Genomic DNA, 20,795 nt, shown 5'->3' with positions numbered 1-20,795 from the left:
GAGATAGAAGTCCTGCCCTAGATTTCTCTAGACGGTTCACTCCACGAGAGTGTGTGTTTTCTTCACTACCACTCTTAATAATACATTATTTGTTTTTTCATTCTCGAAGTGCTGGCTTGGCAGAAAACTGTCCATCTGAAACCTTATGAATTTCAGGAATCATAGTTTTTTAAAAAAATTCAAAATTTCATCTTGGGAAAATCAAATATGTTGTGTCATTTATCTGCAGTTAGTGAGCCTGTACTTGCATAGAAATCATCATTTTACTATCAAACTTGCTTAAGTAATTTGCATTGTTACACATGAACTTGTTTGATAAACTGAAGTAATTTCATTTGATTGTAGTTATATTTACTTACTGCATATACATAATTTAATCATTTAATTGATTTTTTAAAAATTAATTTTTTAAATTGAGTCACTGTGAGATAGAGCCTTACAAAGGTGTTCATGAGGAGGTTTCAGTGCTACAGTGTTCCAACACCCATCCTTCCACCAGTGCACATTTCCCAGCACCAGTGACCCCAGTTTCCCTCCCCTCACCCCTCGCATTTTTGTTGGTTTCATGGGGTTTTTATACCCAAATTCTATTTGGATGCTTGAGCAGAAAGGGATAGTGAAACTGTAAGAAGTATTTTCTGAACATACCATCATCTTCGTCCTGTTAAAGGGAAGAGAAAGGGAAAATTAGCCCTAATCAAAACACAGTTCCTTTAAAAACAGTATTTCTCAGTTATGCAGTGTCTCTTTATATTATTATACCTCTCCATATTAAAAAATATATCCCGGGAAATACTTTGGACAATTGTGCTAACAGGTTTATGATTTCCTAACTTAAATGACCATCTGAGGACGTGGCGGCCTGAGACTTTTCCTTGTAATAGTAGAGGACAGGCTCTCGGGGGCCTAGACGGGCCCAGAGACACCATCCAAATGACACATTCTGTTGTGAGCCCCAAGTCAGCAGTGGTATTTCCTGCCACCTCCTGAGCTGTGCTTCCAGGATGTTAGGACCCTCACACTCAGGCCGGATTCCTCCCTCCTCGGAGCTAAGGGACGTGTGCAGTTTGACTCAAAGTCACTTTGACGCAGAGCTTAGCCACCGTCTGGGCTCGCGTCTCCAAGCCACCCCCTTGCGGACGATCCTTTGTGATGCTTATACCCAGCGTGTTTCTCGAGATGGTCTTGCACAGTAGGCAAGAGAAGCAGCAGTCTGCTCTGCAGATTGGAAGCGACAGACCCAAACTGGTCAGTGTGGTGGCGAATGGAGCAGCCTTCGGGTGACATAACTTCATCTGAACAAACCCAAGTAACAACAACAGGCGCTCGGGGGCTGAGGGTTCAGGTGGAGAGGGACTCGAGGAGCGTTACTGGCTCCCACTAGCTGTGCAGTTTCCCACCGTGTCTTTCCCTGCTCGGCTTCTTTTTCCTCCCGAGAGAGGCACACGGATGCACCTACAAGCCAGGGCTGGCCGTTCTCTTCCTCCTGTTTGTCTGAAACTGACGCTTCCTGAGGCTGTCATTGGCACTCGGGCAGCCCCCAGAAAGAGACCTGCCCTCCACAGTACGTCCTTGGCAGCTTCCCATGTGGAGTGCAACGGCCAGCAGCTATTCCCCCTTCCTTGTGAGGGTGTTCCAGGGCACAGGGCTGCCTTGCTGAGTTTCATGTCAGCCCAGACACTTGGGCTTTCTCACTTACTCCTTCCCACTGCCCTTTGCCTTGTAGTGGACCTGGGGTGATCGCGACCCTGGGAGCTGAGCCAGCAGCAGTGTGGGCAGGAAGGAGAGGGAGGCCCCACAGGCACCTGAGGGCGGGAGCAGGGGTGCAGACCCCTCCCAGCAGAGGGCTCCTGGGCTGTGCAGACCCCTCCCTCCCCGCAATGGACTGGGGAGGAGCCCAGACTGGTCTTCCTGGGGCCATGCAGCTACTGAAGGGCATTTTGTACTTACATTCTCTCTTCTGCCGGGTCCCCATACGTGCCTAAAACGAGTCCAAGCACAGAACAGAGCATGAAGAGCTTCATAGTATGGAGATGGTTACTCTGATGAGAATCAAAGCCACGAAGCCGTGGCAGAGTGGGAAGGCAGAGCCGCGGAGGGTGGTTGGTGCCCAAGCGCTGAGCTGGGCGAGCCGTTACCCTGTGCCCCTGCCGCTGGCTGCGCAGTGACACCCGCTGCGGGTGTATAAGGGGCTTGTCAGCAGACCGGCTCTGCAGGAGCTGTTTCTCCCAGCAAGTGAAAGCATTTTAGGTGATATTTTTCTTCTCAAGTTTATCTAAAAACAGCCATCTCTGAACTGTTACCATCTTGCACAGTGGGGCATGCTGGTGCTTTGGGACTTTCCAGATGAACGAGCTGGTCAGACAGATTTGGGGCCAGCTGCCGAGGCCATGAGCACCTGACCGCCATCATGTTCTCCTTGGGGGGACAGAGGGACACAGCTAGTTGGCCACCTCCCATCTGTCAGATTTTCAGAGCCACCAGCTCGTCCTGTTCTTTGCAAATTTTTATGTTTGTTTTTATTTGGATTTCTATGGATTCATGCTGAGTTTTTAAAATATTGATTTGATTATTGAGTTCTTTTGGTTTGGGGTCCTGTCTTTCCCAGAGCTGGGCAGAGAGAAGCCTTGGCTCTGTGCTCAGTGGCAGGTGAGCCTGGGCCCGGGTATACGGGTAGCTTTGGGTATCGAAGCCCCAGGAGACTTGAGAGTCCAGAGGGAGTTCGTCGAGCAGACTCGTCTGTCGCTAGAAGTGGGGCAAACGGAGCGGGCGCAGAATCCCCCTGTGGTGGAAACAGCTTCTCTACGGTGCTGGCGGGAAAACCCAGCCCCGGTCTGCGGGTGCAGCGTGCTCTGCCCTCACTCTGCTCCCCCCCTCAGTGCTCCGCAGCAAAGGAACCGGCGGGGTCCTGCCTCCCTCTGTCCTTCCCTCTGAGCCTGAACATTCCCGGGACCTGGGATCCCAGCACTGGGCCGTCCCGCAGAGGCGCGTACACAGATAGAGGTGGGGAGTTACCTGGGCACAGGCGGCCTGGTGGCCAGCGGAGGGCGACCGCCTTCGTGCCTGTCTATGGCTGCTGGCAGAGGAGGCTTCTGTATCTTGGGTAAAAACTCCCCGTGTGACCTGCAGATTGGCAGACAGGCGTGTGACCCCGCGCTAGCTTCCCAGGTAGGGCGCCCCAGCCTGCACCCCAGTGCTTACCTGCCTTCCTGGGTGGGGGGCTGCAAGGCAAGCGGGAGAGATGTGTGAGTGCCCCACGCTCTCACGGCACACTGACATGGAGCCACGGGAGTAGTGGGGAGGAGGGGGGCACTTACCTTGCTGGGAAAGGCCGGCTTCATCCCTGCAGGCGAGAAGTAGCAGGTGAGCCTGGGGTCCCTGACTGCAGCTGGACCAGAGGGCCCCCTAGACTGAGACGTCCCAGCCCCTGCCTGGGAGACTCACGGGAGCACTCAGAGTCCAGACACCTGGGCGCACCGTGCGGGGTGCCCGTTCCTCAGGCTCAGAGGAGTGTAGTCCACGCCCGGAGGGGTCAGGGGTCAGCAGCACAAATGGGGAGGGGGCACTCACCCGGCAGGAAGGGCTCTCGGTCGGCTGGAGCCAGGGACCAGTCCAGCATGGGCTTCGTGCTTCTGTCGATGGAAGGAGGCGGGACTGCAGGGACAGAATGGAGTCAGGGGAGGAGGGGGCACCGGGCTGGGCACAACTTGGGGTGCTGCAGGCCGCAGGGACTCACGCTTCGGAGTTCTATGGTTTCTGTTCCTGCCGGGCTCCTGCTGGCTGGGCTGGGCCGGCGGCAGGGGCTGCTTCGGAAAGAACCAGATATCAGGAAGCGTTTCTCACCTGCGAGACGGTCCGGGGCTTCATCTCCCCATTACCCCTGCACCCGACCACTTCTCTCACCCACCCACAGACTAGCACCTCCATGTCGCACCTTACCTGCAAGGAGCCTGCGCCCTGGCTCCCGCCCCCTCCCGCCCAGCCCGCAGTGTCCCCTCCCTGTCCCCTTCCTGCCCCCTCCCAGCCCGCAGTGTCCCCTCCCTGCCCCCTCCCAGCCCACAGTGTCCCCTCCCTGCTCCCCTCAGCGTCTCCCCTCTGCTCCCTCCCAGCCTGCAGTGTCCTCTCCCTGCGCCCTCCCAGCCCTGGTCTAACTGTCTCTTCCCTTTCATGATCAAAATAGCCCCCGTTTTGACTCGGGACCCTAATGTGTCTGGTTAATGCTCTGTCTCAGCACTGTGTAAGGTTGTACTTCTGAGTACACAGTAGCTGCTAAATAAGTATCTGTTGGCTGAGCGATAGCACAGCGGTAGGGTGTTTGCCTTGCCAACATGGCCAACCCGAGTTCGATTCCTCCACCCCTCTCGGAGAGCCCAGCAAACTACCGAGAGTATCTCGCCCGCACGGCAGAGCCTGGCAAGCTCCCCGTGATGTATTCGATATGCCAAACACAGTAACAACAAAGTCTCCAATGGAGGCGTTACTGGGCCCGCTCGAGCAAATCGATGAACAACGGGAGGACAGTGATGGTGACAGTGGCTGAGTGAGAAAATGCTGCATCCCAAATGTGGGCGTGAGGTAGAGGCTTGCCTTGAGGCGGGCAGCGGAGGGCAGTTGTTGGTTGGCTATGGACTTTGAGGCACTGGCCAGCGGGGGGGCAAGTGTGGGGGGGCCCAGGGCACCTGTGGTGGAGCCCTCGCTGCGCCCAAGCTGAGATGTCCTGCACTTTCTACTGCTTCCGGTCAGAAGCAGAAACCATGACGATTGTAACATGAGGGAAAATCACTTATATTCACACGAAACCTAGAGTTCCCTTTCCCCACCCAGGCACCTTTTCCTGCTAGTTAAGGAGGGAGCAGATAGCCTAGTCTCCGTGCAGTGGAACCCAAGCAACGAGGAGAACGCGGGAGGGCCTACCCCATGGTTCCGGGCACTGGGCGGGACAGGCACAGCCGCCATGGTCCTCTGTGGGGGCACGGGGGGCTGCTGGGCACCTTTCCCGGTGTGGGGGCGGTCTGTGGAAGTCAAGGGCATTGGCGTGAAAGGAAGCAAGCGCTGCCCATCCCACTCTGCCCGCTCCTGCTCCTCCACCCTGGGCAGCTCCCATCACTCTCTAGGTGGGACTGTGTGGTTTCCGCCATTGGGCGGGGGGACCACAAAACCAGCCTTCAAACTAGCCCTTAGAGCTGCAGGGATTTAAGCCACCTGTCCCCTGCGTGTGCAGGCGAAGGGTGCAAATGCACTCATGTACACACTCCTGTGCACATGCGCAGACATGGGCTGCCTGGGCTGTGCCCACCCACTCTTCTCCTCTCTCCTGCTGTGCCTGGGCCTGGCCCACCTCCTGCCGTGGGGGCCTCACTGGCCTCTACCTTCTGTTTCTGAGTCTCAGAAGGGCCTTTGCACAACCATCACTGCCAACAGAATGCTCTCCTGTCCCCACACTTAGTTTCAGCTCAGATGTGACCTCAGGGCCGTGGCTCTCCCTGGAAGGTCCTCATCCTCCGGCTCTGGTTTCCTGATTGAATTCAGGTCCCCTGAGATTCATTGTTGGACACTGTCTCACCCCTTGCCTGAGTTTCTTAGGGTGACACTGTCTTGTTCATTCATACCTCCATAGCTGGCACATGCCAGGGGCCGGCCCCTTGGGGTCTCTCTTCTCTGTGCCTGTTTCCCCCTCCAGGGCATGGGCACTACTGAGTGCCTGACTCAGCTGTAAGATGAGTCCCCACTCTTCGAGAGCTGGGGCGCCTCAGCACTGCTCAGTTGGGTCTGGACACGTGAGTGACCCTCACTCAGCCTGCACCGCTGGTCTCTCTGCACATGTGATTGACCCTCACAGTAAGCCAGTCGTCCTGCTTCACGAATGCTGGGGAGAGCTGGGGAAGTGGCATGGCTTGCCCGGAGGCTACGGCTGATCTCTGCTCTGGCCAGCAGCCCCCCCCCCCCCCCACACACGCGGTCAGGCCTTACCTATGTACATGGAGTCGGGGAAGGGCTTGGCAGGCAGGATGGAGTTCTGGAGCGCTTCCTCGTCGTTGGACGGCGGGGGCTCGTAGTCGGCGTCATCCTCTACCGGGGGCACCTCCTCCTCCGTCGGGCTCTCGTAGTCACCATCGTCCTCTCCGCCCTGGTCCTCCGTGGGGCTTTCATAGTCATCTTCCTGCCAACACAGGTTGGGGGCATGCAGTCAGTAGAGGCCCGGCTAGGCCTCCCGGTGACACTCGCAGGAAGGTGGCATCATCGGAGCCGCCAGCCCAGGGGCCGGGTAGCAGAGCCAGTTCTGGTCCAGGCATCAACGATCAAGAGCGCTCTTGCGTCTGCTAGGTAACCCTCCACCCTGCTCTTCACAGACTCCTCCTCTGTCTGGTCCCATGGGGAGGCCGGGCAGGCCAGCGGTCCTGCCTGAGGGTCTCTGAGAGTGAGCACAGCGTAGACAGCACCTGAGCCTGGCCACAGTGGCACTTTGCTGGGGGCCCTCTCTTGGGAAGACTTTCTCTGACCTAAGAAACGGTCACAGTTCTGGGGTCAGAGTGACAGGAGAGCGGGGAAGCATCTGCCTTGCCTGCAGCCAACCCAGATTCGAACCCCAGCATCTCATATGGATTCCGAGTACCTCCAGGAGTAACCCCTGATTATCGCCGGATGTGACCCCAAACAAAGCCCAGGCACTGTGTGGCAGGTGGTGCTTCGAGGGAGCAGCAGACACCTGTACCCCAGGGTTTAGGCAGCTTTGCTGGCAGCTCATGGGGCATGTTGGAGACAGGTGAGAGTTCAGTCTCTCCTGAGCAGGGCATGGAGTCTCTGATGGGCGGGATGTGGAAACGGTTCACCCCTCTCCAGCTCCAGCCCCTGCTAACCCCCTAGAATGAGGGTCCCTCTCTTCCCTCCACCTGACCCCCCTCAAACCCCAGTGTGCCCGGGAGCCTTTCTCAGGGCTGACTTTCCTCCTCTCGTCTAGAACACTTGCTTCTTCCGTGACTCAGCGCTGAGGCAGACACGGTTCTGCTCCCTCTGTGTTCTGCTTGTCCTGCCTTAGCCACGCTGTCAGTAATGGCCGGACTCTGCCCCCCACTGCTGCCTGCTGCCCTGGAGGTCCAGGCACAGGGCGGAACCCCGGGCACACAGGGCTCCTGACCGGCAGGATCACAGGCAAGCCTGGGAGGAGGCAGCTTCTCTGCGGGAATGTACCCGTCAGGGGGGCTCTGGTCTCTCCCTGTCTAGGGAAAGTAAATCTGCTGTGTCTCTTGTTTCCATGCAGTAAACACAGCCGTTTCTAGCGGCCTCTCATTCAGCACTTGCCTAGCAGGGCCAGGTGCCGGGAAGCCAACCACCCTGCTTCCTAGCTGAGGGGTTCCCCGCGGGCGTCCACCAGGCACGCACGGCTCCCAGCCTGCCTGTGCGTGGCTTTCCAGGCTGACTGGACAGAGCCCAGCCAGGCTCAGCGGTCTGTGTGACCCTCACTGGGTCAGGTCTCCCGAGGTCTGTGTAGGGCCCAGAGGTGATTCTCGAGTGCCTTTGTCTCTGTGCCCACCGTGGAACTTTCTCTCCATCCCCCCGCCCTTGCCCTCGTGGGGAATCCCAGCCCCCCGAGGATAGCTGGAGCCTCAGTGGGTCCCAGACCTCATCACACTTGGGAAAGTCTCCTCGTAGTCACACACCCAAGCCTGGACATGGGTGCCAGGAGAGGAGACACACGTGCTGCTCAGGACCTTGATGAAACTGAGTCTCCGGACTGTGCCTGCTGGCCGACAGTGGGGTTGAGGAATGGGGGCGGGCCGGGGGGTTCCAGCACAGCTACTCTCTAGCCAGTGCACGGCCTTAATGGGGCGGGGTCCAGCCCCCAGGCCAACTCTGGACCCCTCTTGTTTGGGTGCAGACTGTGGGCACACAGCCCCGTGTGTGTGTGTGTGTGTTTGGGTACAGACTGAGCACACAGCCCCATGTGGGGGGAGGTCTGCTGTACCCATGCTGCCTCGGCAGAGGGGGCTGCAGAGGTCTGGAGGGGCAGCTGGGGCTGCAGCCTGTACTGACCCTCTGACGTGGGGGGCCTGAGCCCTTGCTGCCTGTGGCTGGCCCTGGACAGCACACCCCATACTCACAAAGGATGACCAGCCCCCGTTGTCCTCCTCGTGGCTCTCTGTGAAGGAAGCAGCAGAGTGGTTAGCGCGGGTGCAGCCAGAGAACAGGATCCACAGCAGGCCCTGCCTGGCGCCCTCCCCCAGCCCCCAGCTGCCTTCCCCATTTTGGGGCCCATCTCCTCAGAGGATCTGCCCTGCCCCCCTCATGTGTAGCGGAAGTGCCCGAGTACTGGCAAGTGTACTGCCTCTGATCCCACAGAGAAGGGCCAGCTTCGTGCTGGATGCCCCCACGCAGCACCAGGGAGCAGGGGGAAGCACCTGGGACACTCCAGCCCATCTTGGGGCTTGGCTGGCATCAGGCGCTTCACAAAAGTCAGGGCCTTGTGTGCTGCCTCTGTGATGCCAATTCCTCAGTCTCTGTCAACCCCACCCCCGCCCTGTCCCCTCATCTGGAAGCAAAGCCCTTATGGAGGCAGGAATGGCAGATGTGTAGGACCCGTGGCCCACTGCTCGTTGCCACCCTCTGAAACGCCCTGAGCCCCCAGCCCTCACCTATTTCTTCCGGAAACCGCTGCACTTGAGGTCTGCAGAGGTAGAAAGTCGCATTAGGGGCCTTATTGACTTAAGGGGCCTCCTTCCTGGACGGCCCCAAGAGGAGTCCCCCACCACCCTGGACTGGGTCCTTGTTGCTAAGCAACCTATCCCAGGCTGCCTGAAAATTCTGGAAACCACCCGAGCCACATTGGTAGCACGACTGGGAGCTCATGACCGTATGACAGTGCATGGGAATTTCCCCTGCCCCCCCACCCCCTGGGACTGAGAAGGACCCGGCCAGCTCCATGCCTCGAGCCAGGGTCCCCAGCCCACTCACTTTCGAGGGAAGATGCTTCTCCTCTCCTCGTTCTTGTTGATGTCTTGACTTAGCCTAATGAGAATCCTGCGAGATAAAGAGGCAGATGAGCTGATAACTCCTTTCACCCCACTGAGCCTCGTGGTTCCCCATCTGTAACCTCCGGTGTCTCTCGGGGCCCTCTGCTCATGACTTCCTCCTGGCACTTGTCACCTTCCCCGCAGACCTCAGTCCTGGCCAGGACACGGCGTCTGGCTCAGCGCCTGCGTGAAGCCCAGCCGTTCTGGGTGCCCCTCTCCAGAATCCTGCTGCTTCGGGTCCGTCTCTTCTGACGTTAACTTCCTGGAGGTGCTCTCTCGTCCCAGGAGCCCTCGCCCGACCCTTGGTGAGGCCTGGAGAGGCAGCTGCCCTTGCATGACCCCTGACAGGGCTCCAGGAGGCTGTCCTTCCACCTGCCACCTCCTTTCAGCCCAGTTTCCTGCTTCCTGGCTGGTGCGGCTATTCCCAAGAAAGGCCTGGTCTGCAGCTCGGTGCCCGCCCTGGCCCTGGCTCTTGGACTTCCTTTAGTCTGAGTGGGAGGTGCCCAGCCCGGGAGACTCAGCCCTCCAGACCTGGGAAGGGGGCCCAGGCAGCAGGACGTGGGCTGGCAGGAGAGGAGAGTGGATCGGTGACGAAGGCCCCTCCCCACAGCACACCCAGCCCCTGGAGTCAGGGTCCCGAGCAGGGCACCTGTGCTGCATCCTCTGGGTGCTCAGGCCTCAGGATTGCTGAGCCCAGGTCTGCTGAGGCTGATGTTTAAGCGGGAAAAAAGAGCATCATATCTATTTCTCTGATTTCACTTGATCAGTGCCAAGGGTTGAACAGTGTCTGCTACTTCTGTTGTTACTAATTCCCCGACTGGCCGATTATTTTCAACCTCTTCTTTCACAGTCTAATCATCCTGTCCCTTGAGCTCAGGAATGGGGGTTAGATTCCACCGGTCACTCCAGTAGAGTTCAATGCCGGCCCCAGCTTCCTCTCGTTCTTCTCCCACGTCGAACCAGCCGTCCCTTCCTTTCAGCGTGTGTGTGTGGACAGCAGGCACATGCTCCCACCTCACCACCCCAGTCTGGGCCTGCAGCCTGTGCCCAGCGCTGGGAACCCCTGCTGCGTCCTCCCGTCCCTGCCCATGCCCACGCAAATCCCGTGTGCCGCAAGCCATCCCTCGCGTGCCCTCGGCGTTAGGTCAGATTTGCTCGCTGCCTGCCAAAAGCCTGCGTGGCCGTCCCCTCCTGCCACCCTGGCACTCGGCAGCTCTGCCTGGCCCGGAGCGGACAGGGGATCTGCTGTCGAGGAGCCGCCCAGGTGGGCCGACCACAGACAGGCAGTTTCGGGAAGTGAGAGTCTAGGCAGGAGACGGCGCGTGCGGGGGTGCTGGGGGTGAGAATTAGCCAATCCCGGGCAGAGAGGCCATCACATCCGGGGGGTGCTGAGCAGCGCCCCTGAGCACCCCTGCACCTGCTGGCTCACGGCTTGGATCCCAAGGAGCCATCCCACCCCGCAGGGAGTCTCCTTATCGGCTCTGCAGCAGCTGGGCTGCTGAGGAAGGAAGCGCCAAACCACAGGCCCAGCGCAGGAGCAGCCGAGAGCGAGTGAAGAACAGCCAGAGCCTGGGCTCCTCTTCCACAGCCAGGGGACGGGGGACAGTGCAGCGGCTGCTGCTTCTTGTGCAGACCTTGCAGGTCTTGCGCTAAACCGTGAAACCCACACTCCCACCCCTGGAAGACCGAGTGACAGTGAGTGGCCGGAAGTGACTCATTCCCCCAAGGAGAGGCTGGCGGGGGCGGGGTGGCTACACCGGGAAGGAGGGCAGGAAGGGGCCTTGCAGCCCGACCCACCCTGGCTGCTCTGGAAAGCACCTCTGCTCTGCCAGGTCAGCAGGGAGAGGCTGGCAGGCGGGGCAGGGGCCGGGCACAGTGCTCACTGTGGCTTGAGGCTTCCGCTGGAAGGCACAGCTCGGGGGCCCTTCGGGAACCGCCCCCTTCCTGGGCCCTGTCCCCGGAAGCCTGCAGAGGACCCTGAGCTCCTGGGCCAGGATGTGGTGGGCAGAGCTGCCACCCACCATCTCCCCAGCCCAATATCCCCCAACTCCACCCGGCCTCTGTGCCCTCTCATGCCCCCCCAGTCCTGCATGTTCTCCCTCCCGGTCTCAGAACCAGCCCTGCAACGTCTGTTCTCCGGGCAGAGAAGATAGAGCATGGGCCTGCCCCTGGGAAGGGCCTCCACCATAGCCAGGCCCTGCGGGGAGCCTCATGGAGGTGGGTGTGGCCCCTGTGATCCCTTCAGCCATGTCACTGACAGGGACAAGGATCTCCTGTGCTCCATTCCCTGTGTACAGTAGATGGTTCTGGATTTGCCCCAGGGCACATGGCTGTGGTATAACTGAGCCTGGAGGTCTCGACTGTGGGGCTCCAGTGGGGACTGAAAAGGTGTGTGCTGGGGACAGGAAGTGCTTTGCTGCCTGGGGGTGGGGGAGGTGGGAGGAGGCGAGCACAGACCCCTGAGAGGAGGGAGGGCGGAGCGCACAGACCCTGCACCTTCCTCCCTCAGCCTACCTCTGCCTCTCGGCCCAGGCTGGTTCCCCAGCTGAACCCCCAGTACAGTGCTGTCCCGTCACCCTTCCCCTCTCTTCTGCCTGTCGCACGTCTCATCACTCCTTCCCTTCCGTTTCTTTTCAAGTTTTCCGTGGGTATAAAGAGAAGCCATAACATGTGAAAAGAATAGACAAAAACCAACACTTCAGTTGGGTCTCAGCAGGCATTAGCATGTGTCCTGCAGTTTAACTTGGTCTCGACCCTACTCTAGGTTCAAGCTTAGCTCCCTAGAGGGATACCGTCTGCGTCTGCTTACAGACCACTGGCCCCAAAGCATTCTGCGCACCCAGTGCAGTCCCGTGACATTTAGCAAAGAAATTGATCAGACGCTCCTGAAATTCTTTTGGAACAGTAACCCCCCACAAATAAGTAATTCTTGGGGACAAGAAGACGGGAGGCATCACCTTCCCCAACTTCAAACTGTGTTAAAGTGGTAGTAATGAAAACAGCATGGTCTTGGAATAAAAACAGACCTGCAAACCAATGGAACAGTGTTAATATTCTTACTCAGACCCTCAAATATGTGACTGCTTAGTCTTTGATAAAGGAGCAAGGACTATGAAGTAGAACAAGCCTCTTCAACAAACGGTGCTGGGAAAACTGGACAGTTCCATGCCAAAAAATGAACTCAGACCTCTAACGCCAAGCACAAAAGTCATATTACAACGAATTAAAGACCTCAATATCAGACCTGAATCCATAAGTACATGGAGGAAAACATAGACCGCTCCATGCTATTGATGCTAAAGATGAAACACCTCTGACCAAGCAAGAGAAAACGAAGATAAACAAATGGAACTACCTTAAACAGAGAAGCGTCTGCACCTCAAAAGAAACAGTGACCAAGATACACAGACATCCCAGGGAATGGGAAACACTATTCGCCCAAGACTCACCTGATAAAGGGTTAGTATCAAAGATATATAAGGCATTGCTAGAGGTTTCCAAGAAAAAGACATCCAACCCCATCAAAATATGGGCAGAGGAAATGAACAGAAACTGCTTCAAAGAAGAAAGTCAAATAGCCAAAAGGCACATGAAAAAAATGCCCTATATCACTAAACATTATGAAGATGCAAATCAAAACAACAATGAAATATCTCACACCACAGAGCCTGGCACACATCCAAAAGAACAAGAACAACCAGTGTTGGCATGGATGCGGAGAGAAAGGGCCTCTCATCCATGGTTTGTGGGAATGCCAACTGGTCCAGTCTTTTTGGAAAACAATATGGATGTTCCTCAAAATACTGGAAATTGAGCTCCCATAATATCCAGTGATACCACTCCTGGGAATATACTCTGGGGGTTCCAAAACACACAGAAACACCATCTATACTATGTTCATTGCAGCACTATTCACAATAGCCAGAATCTGCAAATAACCCAAGTGTCCAAGAACAGACAATTGGATAAAGAAACTATGGTACATCTACACAATGGAATATTATGCAGCCACAATGAAAAGTCTTGAAATTTGCGTATAAATGGATGGACATGGATGTTGTCGGTCTGAGTGAAATAAGTCAGAAGGAGAGGGACAGACTTAGAAGGTCTGTATTTATTTTGGGGATATAAAAATATATAGTATAAGACTAATATCCAAGGACAGAAAAACAGGGGACCAGGAAGACTGATCCACAGTTGGAAGCTTGCCACAAATATTTGGGAGTGGAGGGCAGTTGGAATAGAGAAGGGACCACTGTGACAATAATGGTTGGAAATGATCAGTCTGGACAAGAACTGAGTGTTGAAAGTAGGTAAAGAGATACGCGTGATAACCTTTCTGTATCTGTAATACAAACCATAATGCCCAAAAGGAGAGAGAAAGAGGAGAGGGAGAGAGGGAGTGAGGAGGGAGGGAAAGAAAGGGGAGAGAGAAAAAGAGAGAGAGAGAGAGAGAGAGAGAGAGAGAGAGAGAGCCTGCCATAGGGGCAGGTGGGTGGTAGGGCAGGAGGGAAACTGGGGACATTGGTGGTGGGAAATGTGCACCGGTGACGGGAGGGACAGGTCTTGGAACACCGTATGACTGAACCCCAGTCGTGAACAGCTTTGCAACTGTGTGTCTCATGGCGATCCAATTTTATAAATAAATAAAACCCCACTGGCACTGCAGGATCCAGGATTTCTGGGAGAAACTGCATCCTAACAGAGTAACTCTATTTGGAGACGGAAAACGCTGCCCTCACCAGAATCTGCCTCCTGCAAAGCCTACTTAATGCTGACGCTTTTAAGCATCAGGAAGGAAATAGAAATATTCAGAGGAGCGTAATCTTGTTCTGGCCTGGAGTACACAAACCAAACTCCTTCCCCCAGCCCTCGAGGGTAATGAGCCCTGAATGAAGAATGGAGTGTGCAGCAGACTCTGTCTTCTTCAGCAGGGACAGCACTGCCTCCTTGCTCGTCCCCCCTCCCCCGACCCCCTCCCTACCTGCCCGGCTCCCGCAGGCCAGGCCGCAGAGCTGTTTAGCACCTGGCCCTCCTCCCCAGCCCCGCTTCTCCCCCTACACATGCGCTGGTCATGGGAACCAAATTCAGACTGCTTGAGGCTCTTCTGCTATTCTACTTAGCATTTCCCCCCCTGTTTCTTTTTGGGTAGTTTCCATGCATGTCTTCATGTTTAGTGAAGTTTTCTTCCACAGTGTCCAGTCTAGTTAATTTGAAGCAGCATAGTTACCATGGAAGGTACTTGGGAAGCTATAATTGGGCGCTTGTGTAGTTCCTGTGCCTCAGTTTAACTTTTTTGAACGTACAGGTTATTGTTAGATGTGCCGATCTGTTGATCTCATGTCTGTCAGTTATGCATCAGCCTGAGTGCATTGGTTTTTACCCAGTAAAAACCCAGTAGTTTTTGTTTTTCTAACATTCAGTTGGTCTCATAATCCCTGATTAGATGCTAGACTTTGAAAAGTTTACTTCGTTGGGTGGTGGATACTTTTGCAGTCCTAAAAGTATCTCTGAGGTTTGGGAGGGTTTGCTGTTGTTACATAGAAATGGTTCATTCTTTTTCATGCTCTTGACATTAGCAGGGCAGGAGCTCGGGAAGTGACGTGCTGGTCCAGAGGTGCATGGTCTGCCAGCGAGGGACCCAGCTTCAACGCCCAGTACCCTACGACCCCTGAGCACTGCCAGGTGTAGCCCTCAAATAGCCCCCGCTGGGTGGAGCCCAGGTGGCCACCAGGACTGCCAGAGGCCAGTTGTCCACTCCTTGGCGTGTCACTGGCAGACCAGGAAATAATCATTCTCAGAAGACTCACGTAGCGGGACCAGATGGGACTCGAACCGACGACCCCACTGCTGAGGCTTCCGCCTGCTCTGCATGACCGATGCCGAGTGCTGCAGCTGGCTGCACGCTGTGCTGTGTGCACACACTGACCCCCTGAGCAGCTCCTTCATGTCCCCCTGCTCTGGGCCGACACTGGGCCCCTCACGCCCATGCGCCCCGAGGCCTGGCTGGCTCAGAAATATGTTTGCTTCAGCTTTCAGGGTATTTAAACTGTGTGAACCAACACTTAGAAATTGATATATATATATATATATATATACATATATATATATATATATATATCACAAAACCCATATCCTGAGCTACTTTGGATGATTGAAAAACTGGCCATGCTGACCGCCATCCACGGGAGCCCACAGTTCTGCACCCTGGGCGCCCCGGCATCCCGTGCTCTCTGCCCAGGAGACGATGCTGTTGTCACAGCAAGCATGTTACCATCCTGGCTGGGCCCTGGCGCTGCTTAGCGTGGAGAAATGTTTCTCTCTCCTCATGTTTTACTGAAAGTGAAGGTGAGACTGAAGATGACTCAGAGGCAAGCGCCGTGTCTTCCTATGCGCCGCACTCACCTGTGCACCTTCGAAAGCTGGAAGCCGGGGACAGGTGCATGGTGTGACCTGTGCTGGGGGAGGGACCCTGGCCGAGGAGCTTCCTCCTCCCCTTTCAGCACCCTCAGTCACCCCAGCAGCAACAGTTCACGCCCCGGCCCCAGGATTGTGCTCAGCCCAGTACCCCGGTGGTCTTTCCTGTGCGGCTGGTAGTGAGGGCAATGCGCTGGCCTCTGCCGCCCTCCGTGCTGTCCCGTTTGAGCAGTGGACTGATGGTCAGAGAACTTAACCTCCCCTCGACTCGACTGGGCAGATCCTGGGGAGCCCTTTGACCCCAGTGCCTTCCCCAGGGGCCCAGACGCCACATCCGGCAGGGAGGAGACAAGAGTGGGTCCAGGTCCATCTGAACTCCGGGACTGTCTTCGGCCAGAGCAGCCAGTGTGCCGGCAGGGCCGCCGTGACTGCCTTCTCCCAGCATGTCACAGAGTTTCCCTCCCCCGTGCCCTGCCTTAGCTTTTTCGCGCCCTCACTTCCCCGCGGACTCGGTGCCCCTCGCGGATACTCACGGCACCCGGAGCTTAGGGAACTTCTGGATGTCATTCTCTGTCAGGTTCTGAAATAGAGACGCTGTAGGTCACCATCCAAGCAAGTCGAGTCAGGGATGAGACCACAGGGAGGGGTGGGGACTGTGGCGAAGGGAAGCATACTGCGTGCACACACACACTCAGGCACATGCACGGACACACAAACGCACACATGTGCACACAGATGTGGACAGCCCAAGAGCATTTGCGTAGACGCATGAGGAGCTGGTGTTGCTGGCCCTTATTTGCCAAAGGGAATTCCTTGATACAGCTTTATTATAGGGACAGAAAAGATACGGGGTGTTTGGATAACTCCCTCCCCACAGCCCCCCCACCTTGCCCCCACCATAGATCCCCTTCCCTTGCATGCCCCCCACCCCCTTCCATGGCACAGTTCCTGGTACTCGCTACAGCTACCTCAGAGAGTCTGAGCCTTAGATCTGTTTGCAGTGAAACAGAGCCAAGGAAGTGATCTCACGTGCGTGATCGTCACTGGCGCAAAACCATGTGAATCGGGTGGAGCCAAGAGGGACACTGCTGAGGTGCTAAGGGTGGGGGGAGGGGATGCATCCTTTGCCCCAGCCAGGGGACAGGCACTGCAGAAGCAGAGATGGCCAGAGGCTCTGCCCTGTCTCCTGCAGTCTTGCCCCGCCCTCAGGCTTCTTGGGGTGTGAGCTTGAAGGGGTGTCCCAGGGGTGCGCGCAGATATACATTCAGTGGCCCCGTTCGCCGTTGGGATTCTGCTCAGACTTTGGACTGTACCTTGGTCCTGGTGAGTGAGCTGGGAGGGTCCCAAGAGTCACATGGGAGGGGCGAGAGCTTCCCAAACCCGTGAGAAGTCCTGGTGTCTCCTGGGGATCCGTGAGACAGCCAGTGGTGGGCCCCCCAAACAGTCGACCCACTCCTCAGCTGCCAGAGGGGAAACGCACGTGTCTGACCGGCCGGCACTTACCAGAAACCGAGCCCCGTCGATGTGGAACTTCTTCACCGTCTTCTCGCAGTCCTTGTAGTTGAGCTGCGAAGGGGAGGGAAGACGCAGTCCGTGGCTCGTGACATTGGTTCCACTCCCTGGCCTGCCCCGGAAGCTTAGCAATTTGTGGTACTTGTGGCTAGACAGGCGTCCCCTCAGCCCTGTCGAACAGAGGGCCCCAGGCTGCCTCAGCCCTGCTTTCACTGGCCCCCAGGGATGCTCTGAAAGGGAGAATGTGCCTCGGTCTAAGGAATTGGCGCCAGGCACTCTGGAGTGTGCGCTCAGCTCCAAAGAGCCGGCCAGGTGCCACCAGGGAGGCTGAGAGGGGCCACAGGGCGACTTCTGTCACCTCAGTACCCAGACACTGGGCCAACTCTGTCACCTCAGCACCCAGACACGGGGCCACCTCTGTCACCTCAGCACCCAGACACGGGACCACCTCTGTCACCTCAACACCCAGACACGGGGCCACCTCTGTCACCTCAGCACCCAGACTCTGGGCCACAGGGAGAGTGGTGCCCTGTGCCGCCGCCTCAGTGGGCTTCGGGATGTGATACTGTGCTCGTCACTGAATGTTCTTCCCTTGCCTTTTCTCTCTGCACGTGACCTTCAAATGCTAACAGAAGCCTCAAATGATCACGAGCTTATTCTCAACATTATTTTCTCTTAATTACTCCTTTACTCCTGAGAATCCTGTTTGTTTTCCACACGGCTGTCGCAGTCATCATAATCGAGATTGCTGGCAGTGACGGCCACCCTCCGTGGCTGGCGCCGTTCTGAGACTCCATGGGGAGCGAGCGAGCCCTTGGGCATTCACGTGGGGGGACAGGGGGCCTCCTGGCACCTGGGCTCAGAGGTCACAGGTGGTCTCAGCACATTTTGTTTATCTCTGCCAGGGTGGCCTCCTTCTTCTTAATGACAGTGTAACCGACAGTGAAAAATGAACAAATTCAACTTAAATCTAAGTGCACCGTTGAGGCCAGAAAGAGAGCGCCATGGATGCTCTCGCATGCATCTCCCCTCCTCAGCCATGAAGTCATCCCAGGACCCCACTGGGGCCCGGCCCGGCCCTTGGGGCTGGCTGTGTCTATGAGTCCAGCACTGGGACCCGGCCAGGCCTGCTGGCCTTGTCCCCGGCATCAGCTCTCACACTATGCCTGAACCTGACGTTGTGGGAGACTGAGCCCTGTGAGCTCTGGGCTCACATGTTCTGTCTCGCTTTGGCCGCCTTCTCTGGGCTCAGGATGGAGAGCGTGGTCTTTCCTTGAGGCCGGCAGAGCTCAAAGGTGAGCACCATTGTCAGACCTCTTGGCTTGACAGGGCCATGACTATTAGAGTGAACGTTAGAAAGCTCAGAGAATAGTAATTTAGAGGTAAGGCAAGAGCACAGCTTACGTTTGCATTTAGTATTATATTTAGTATTTCCCTGTCTCCGGGGACTGGGAAATACTCTGTGGCCTTCCTTTCCTATGCGTCAGGGCAGTCACCATCTTAGTCCTGATTGTCCAGAGCCCAGCGCCCGCGGGCGAAGCCTGCCTACAGGTCTTGGTTCTAATCCAGTAATATTTGCGTTTAAGGACTAAACGTCTGAATTTTTTTTCACTTTCGACCCTGGTAGGGTCTAACCCAGGGCCTCCCATTCGCGGGACGAGCGCTTCCTGAGCTCCGTTGGCCCCCGGGTGGGACTCGGCAGCATCCAGCGTCCAGCGTGGGGACACTGGCCTCGGGCAACTGCTTGATGTGTAGATGGAGCGAGGAAGGCGGGGACAGGCTTAGGTCACACACGGAGTGGGGATCCAGCTGGGATCCGAACCCGTGGCTGGGGTGGGGGGCTATGGCACAGCCCGCACCCCTCCTGGCAGGGAGAGGGGGACAGAGACATGAGCCCTGACCTCAGTCCTTGGGCTCCCGCCGTGGAGAGAGGCGGCAGGACACAGACGCGGGCACGGAGAGCAGAGAGGCGCCCACTGAGGGCCTCCCGGAGCTCAGCTCCTGTTAGAATCTGGGTCTCTGAAGAGAAAACAGAGGCTCAGAGAGGTGAAGTAATGAAGGGAGCGTCACACAGCCCTTTGGCGGCCGGCCAGTGGGCGAGCTCCGTCTCGGCTCCTTCTCTCTGGGGCCTGAGCCAGGCCAGCTTGGGGGTCCCTCTGCAGCCCCAGGCCCCCACACTGTCCCTGCTCCCTCCCTGAGTTCTGTCCTGCCTGGTGCCATGGGCCTGTCGTGGGTCCAGGCCTTCTGATGGCGCGAATCCTGATGGCTCGACCTTGGCCGTGTCCCCTGCTAAGGGGGGCACACTGGAGACTGGCCAGCTGCCCCCTTTCTCCTGCCCCTCCTCGGCACTGAGCCCACAGTCCTCTGGCCTGTCTCACCTTGGAGAAGTCAGTGGGGGCAACAGCCGCCCCCGCAGCTCGGAGCCCTGGGTGTGCCGTGACCTTTCAGAGTGCGGGTGGGGGATCACCCAGAACCAGCCCCCAGAAAGCCGCGAGGAGCAGCGCCCCCATCTCAGCAGGGCGCAGATGCCCCACGGTCCCATGGCCTGGGATGGACAGAGGACACGGTCACTGCCCACTGCGTCTCGTCTTTGCAGCTGCCCTGAGTGTCGCCTGGGTGGGGGTCACAGCGCCCAGGACCCTGCCCCGGGCCCCATCGAGCACAGGGTCTTGTGCTCAACCCAGCGGGGCCTGACCCAGCCTCTTCCCCGTCAGGGGCCCTGCCATCTGGAAACCGTCTCGCCACCCTGCCCACTGCCGCATGGGGGGTTCTGGGCGCCTGAGTGTTTGGGGAGCCGCTGTCCCCTAAGGCCTTGGCCAGCCTGGCCGCTCCCGGCTGATGGCTCCTGGGGCGCACGCAACCCCCCGGCTCCCAGCAGCCCCACGTCCCTCAAAATCTCGTTCCCCCCCCAGGATTTCTGCTTCCGCTCCCCATGACCCCCCATGTCCTGCTCAGTCAGCCCCCCACCTGCCCACTCCCCTGTGTCCCCCTCTCCCCCCCGAGCCAGGCTCACCTTCCTGAAATAGTCCGCCAGGCTGTCAGGGTCCCAGGCCAGGACCTCGGAGCGAAAGGGCACCTTCTTCGAGGCCATGCTGCCCCCCGGGACGGCTCAGCACGGGCGGGGCCTGGGGGCTGCGCCCATGGACACCCGACCCCCGGCTCTGCCCACCCGGAGCGGCCTCGCTGGAGGGGACGCTGGCGCCACCCTCCCGGACCCCGGGAGCGTCAGCTTCCTCCACGAACAAATAAGGTCTCTTCTGAGAAGGCAACTCAGCGAGTTTCCTCTGCCACTTCCTCTGTGCTGGGGCGGGTAAACAAGGAAGCCCTGCGCTCGCTCGTACCCACACTGCAGGGCCCCCAGCCGGGCGTGCTGTGGCCCCGGCACGGCGAGAAAGGGGCCCCCGTGCACGTCCAGCACGCCCCCCCCCCCCGCCCTGCTCTCCGTGTCTCGGGTCGGCCAGGGTGGAGACGAGCAGGGCCTGCTCCGTTGCCCCCCACAAACCCGACCAAGGCTTCTCTGGCGGGGCGGCCAGGGTGGGGATAGTCACCTCACGCCCGCCTGGCACCCAGAGGCACCAGCCAGGCGGGAACCAAGCCCGTGGGCCCACCCCATGTTCTGGTCACAGCCGCGTCTCTCACGGACCCTGGCCCCTGCAGGCCCCTCTGTCGTGTGAGCACCCTGAGGGAGGGGGAGAGGGAGATCCCGAACATGGGGCCCTTCCTACTCGCGGGACCCTGCTTCAGCTTGCCCACCTGGGAAGTGGGCGGTCAGGACATCCCGGCCACAGGGAGGGCGAGGGGAATGCCAAAGGGCAGGGGGCAGAGACAGGGGACTGAGGCCTGGCCTGTACCGTGATC

General features: G+C 57.7%; 1 protein-coding gene across 1 annotated transcript in view; it reads right to left on the bottom strand.

Moving 5' to 3' along the window:
• LCP2 (lymphocyte cytosolic protein 2) overlaps window positions 1–20,083 on the bottom strand; it is a 28,157-nt gene extending 8,074 nt beyond the window's left edge. Inside the window, exons 1-15 of the mRNA XM_056133106.1 lie at window positions 19,951–20,083; window positions 16,929–16,991; window positions 15,959–16,005; window positions 8,950–9,015; window positions 8,631–8,662; window positions 8,100–8,137; window positions 5,971–6,160; window positions 4,915–5,012; window positions 3,737–3,803; window positions 3,571–3,654; window positions 3,318–3,343; window positions 3,202–3,221; window positions 3,016–3,123; window positions 1,951–1,981; window positions 649–661 (exon numbers count right to left, since the gene is read on the bottom strand). Of these exons, the coding sequence (XP_055989081.1) occupies window positions 649–661; window positions 1,951–1,981; window positions 3,016–3,123; window positions 3,202–3,221; window positions 3,318–3,343; window positions 3,571–3,654; window positions 3,737–3,803; window positions 4,915–5,012; window positions 5,971–6,160; window positions 8,100–8,137; window positions 8,631–8,662; window positions 8,950–9,015; window positions 15,959–16,005; window positions 16,929–16,991; window positions 19,951–20,028 (961 nt within the window). The 5' untranslated portion in view covers window positions 20,029–20,083. The remainder of the gene's footprint in view (window positions 1–648; window positions 662–1,950; window positions 1,982–3,015; window positions 3,124–3,201; window positions 3,222–3,317; window positions 3,344–3,570; window positions 3,655–3,736; window positions 3,804–4,914; window positions 5,013–5,970; window positions 6,161–8,099; window positions 8,138–8,630; window positions 8,663–8,949; window positions 9,016–15,958; window positions 16,006–16,928; window positions 16,992–19,950) is intronic.
• Between the last annotated feature and the right edge of the window lie 712 nt (window positions 20,084–20,795).

The sequence above is a fragment of the Sorex fumeus genome, unplaced genomic scaffold (assembly GCF_029834395.1).
Source record: "Sorex fumeus unplaced genomic scaffold, SorFum_2.1 ptg000097l, whole genome shotgun sequence".
In the NCBI taxonomy this organism is placed as follows: domain Eukaryota; kingdom Metazoa; phylum Chordata; class Mammalia; order Eulipotyphla; family Soricidae; genus Sorex; species Sorex fumeus.
The sequence above is the reverse complement of the archived record's forward strand: the minus strand, read 5'-3'. Positions and strand labels throughout refer to the sequence as shown.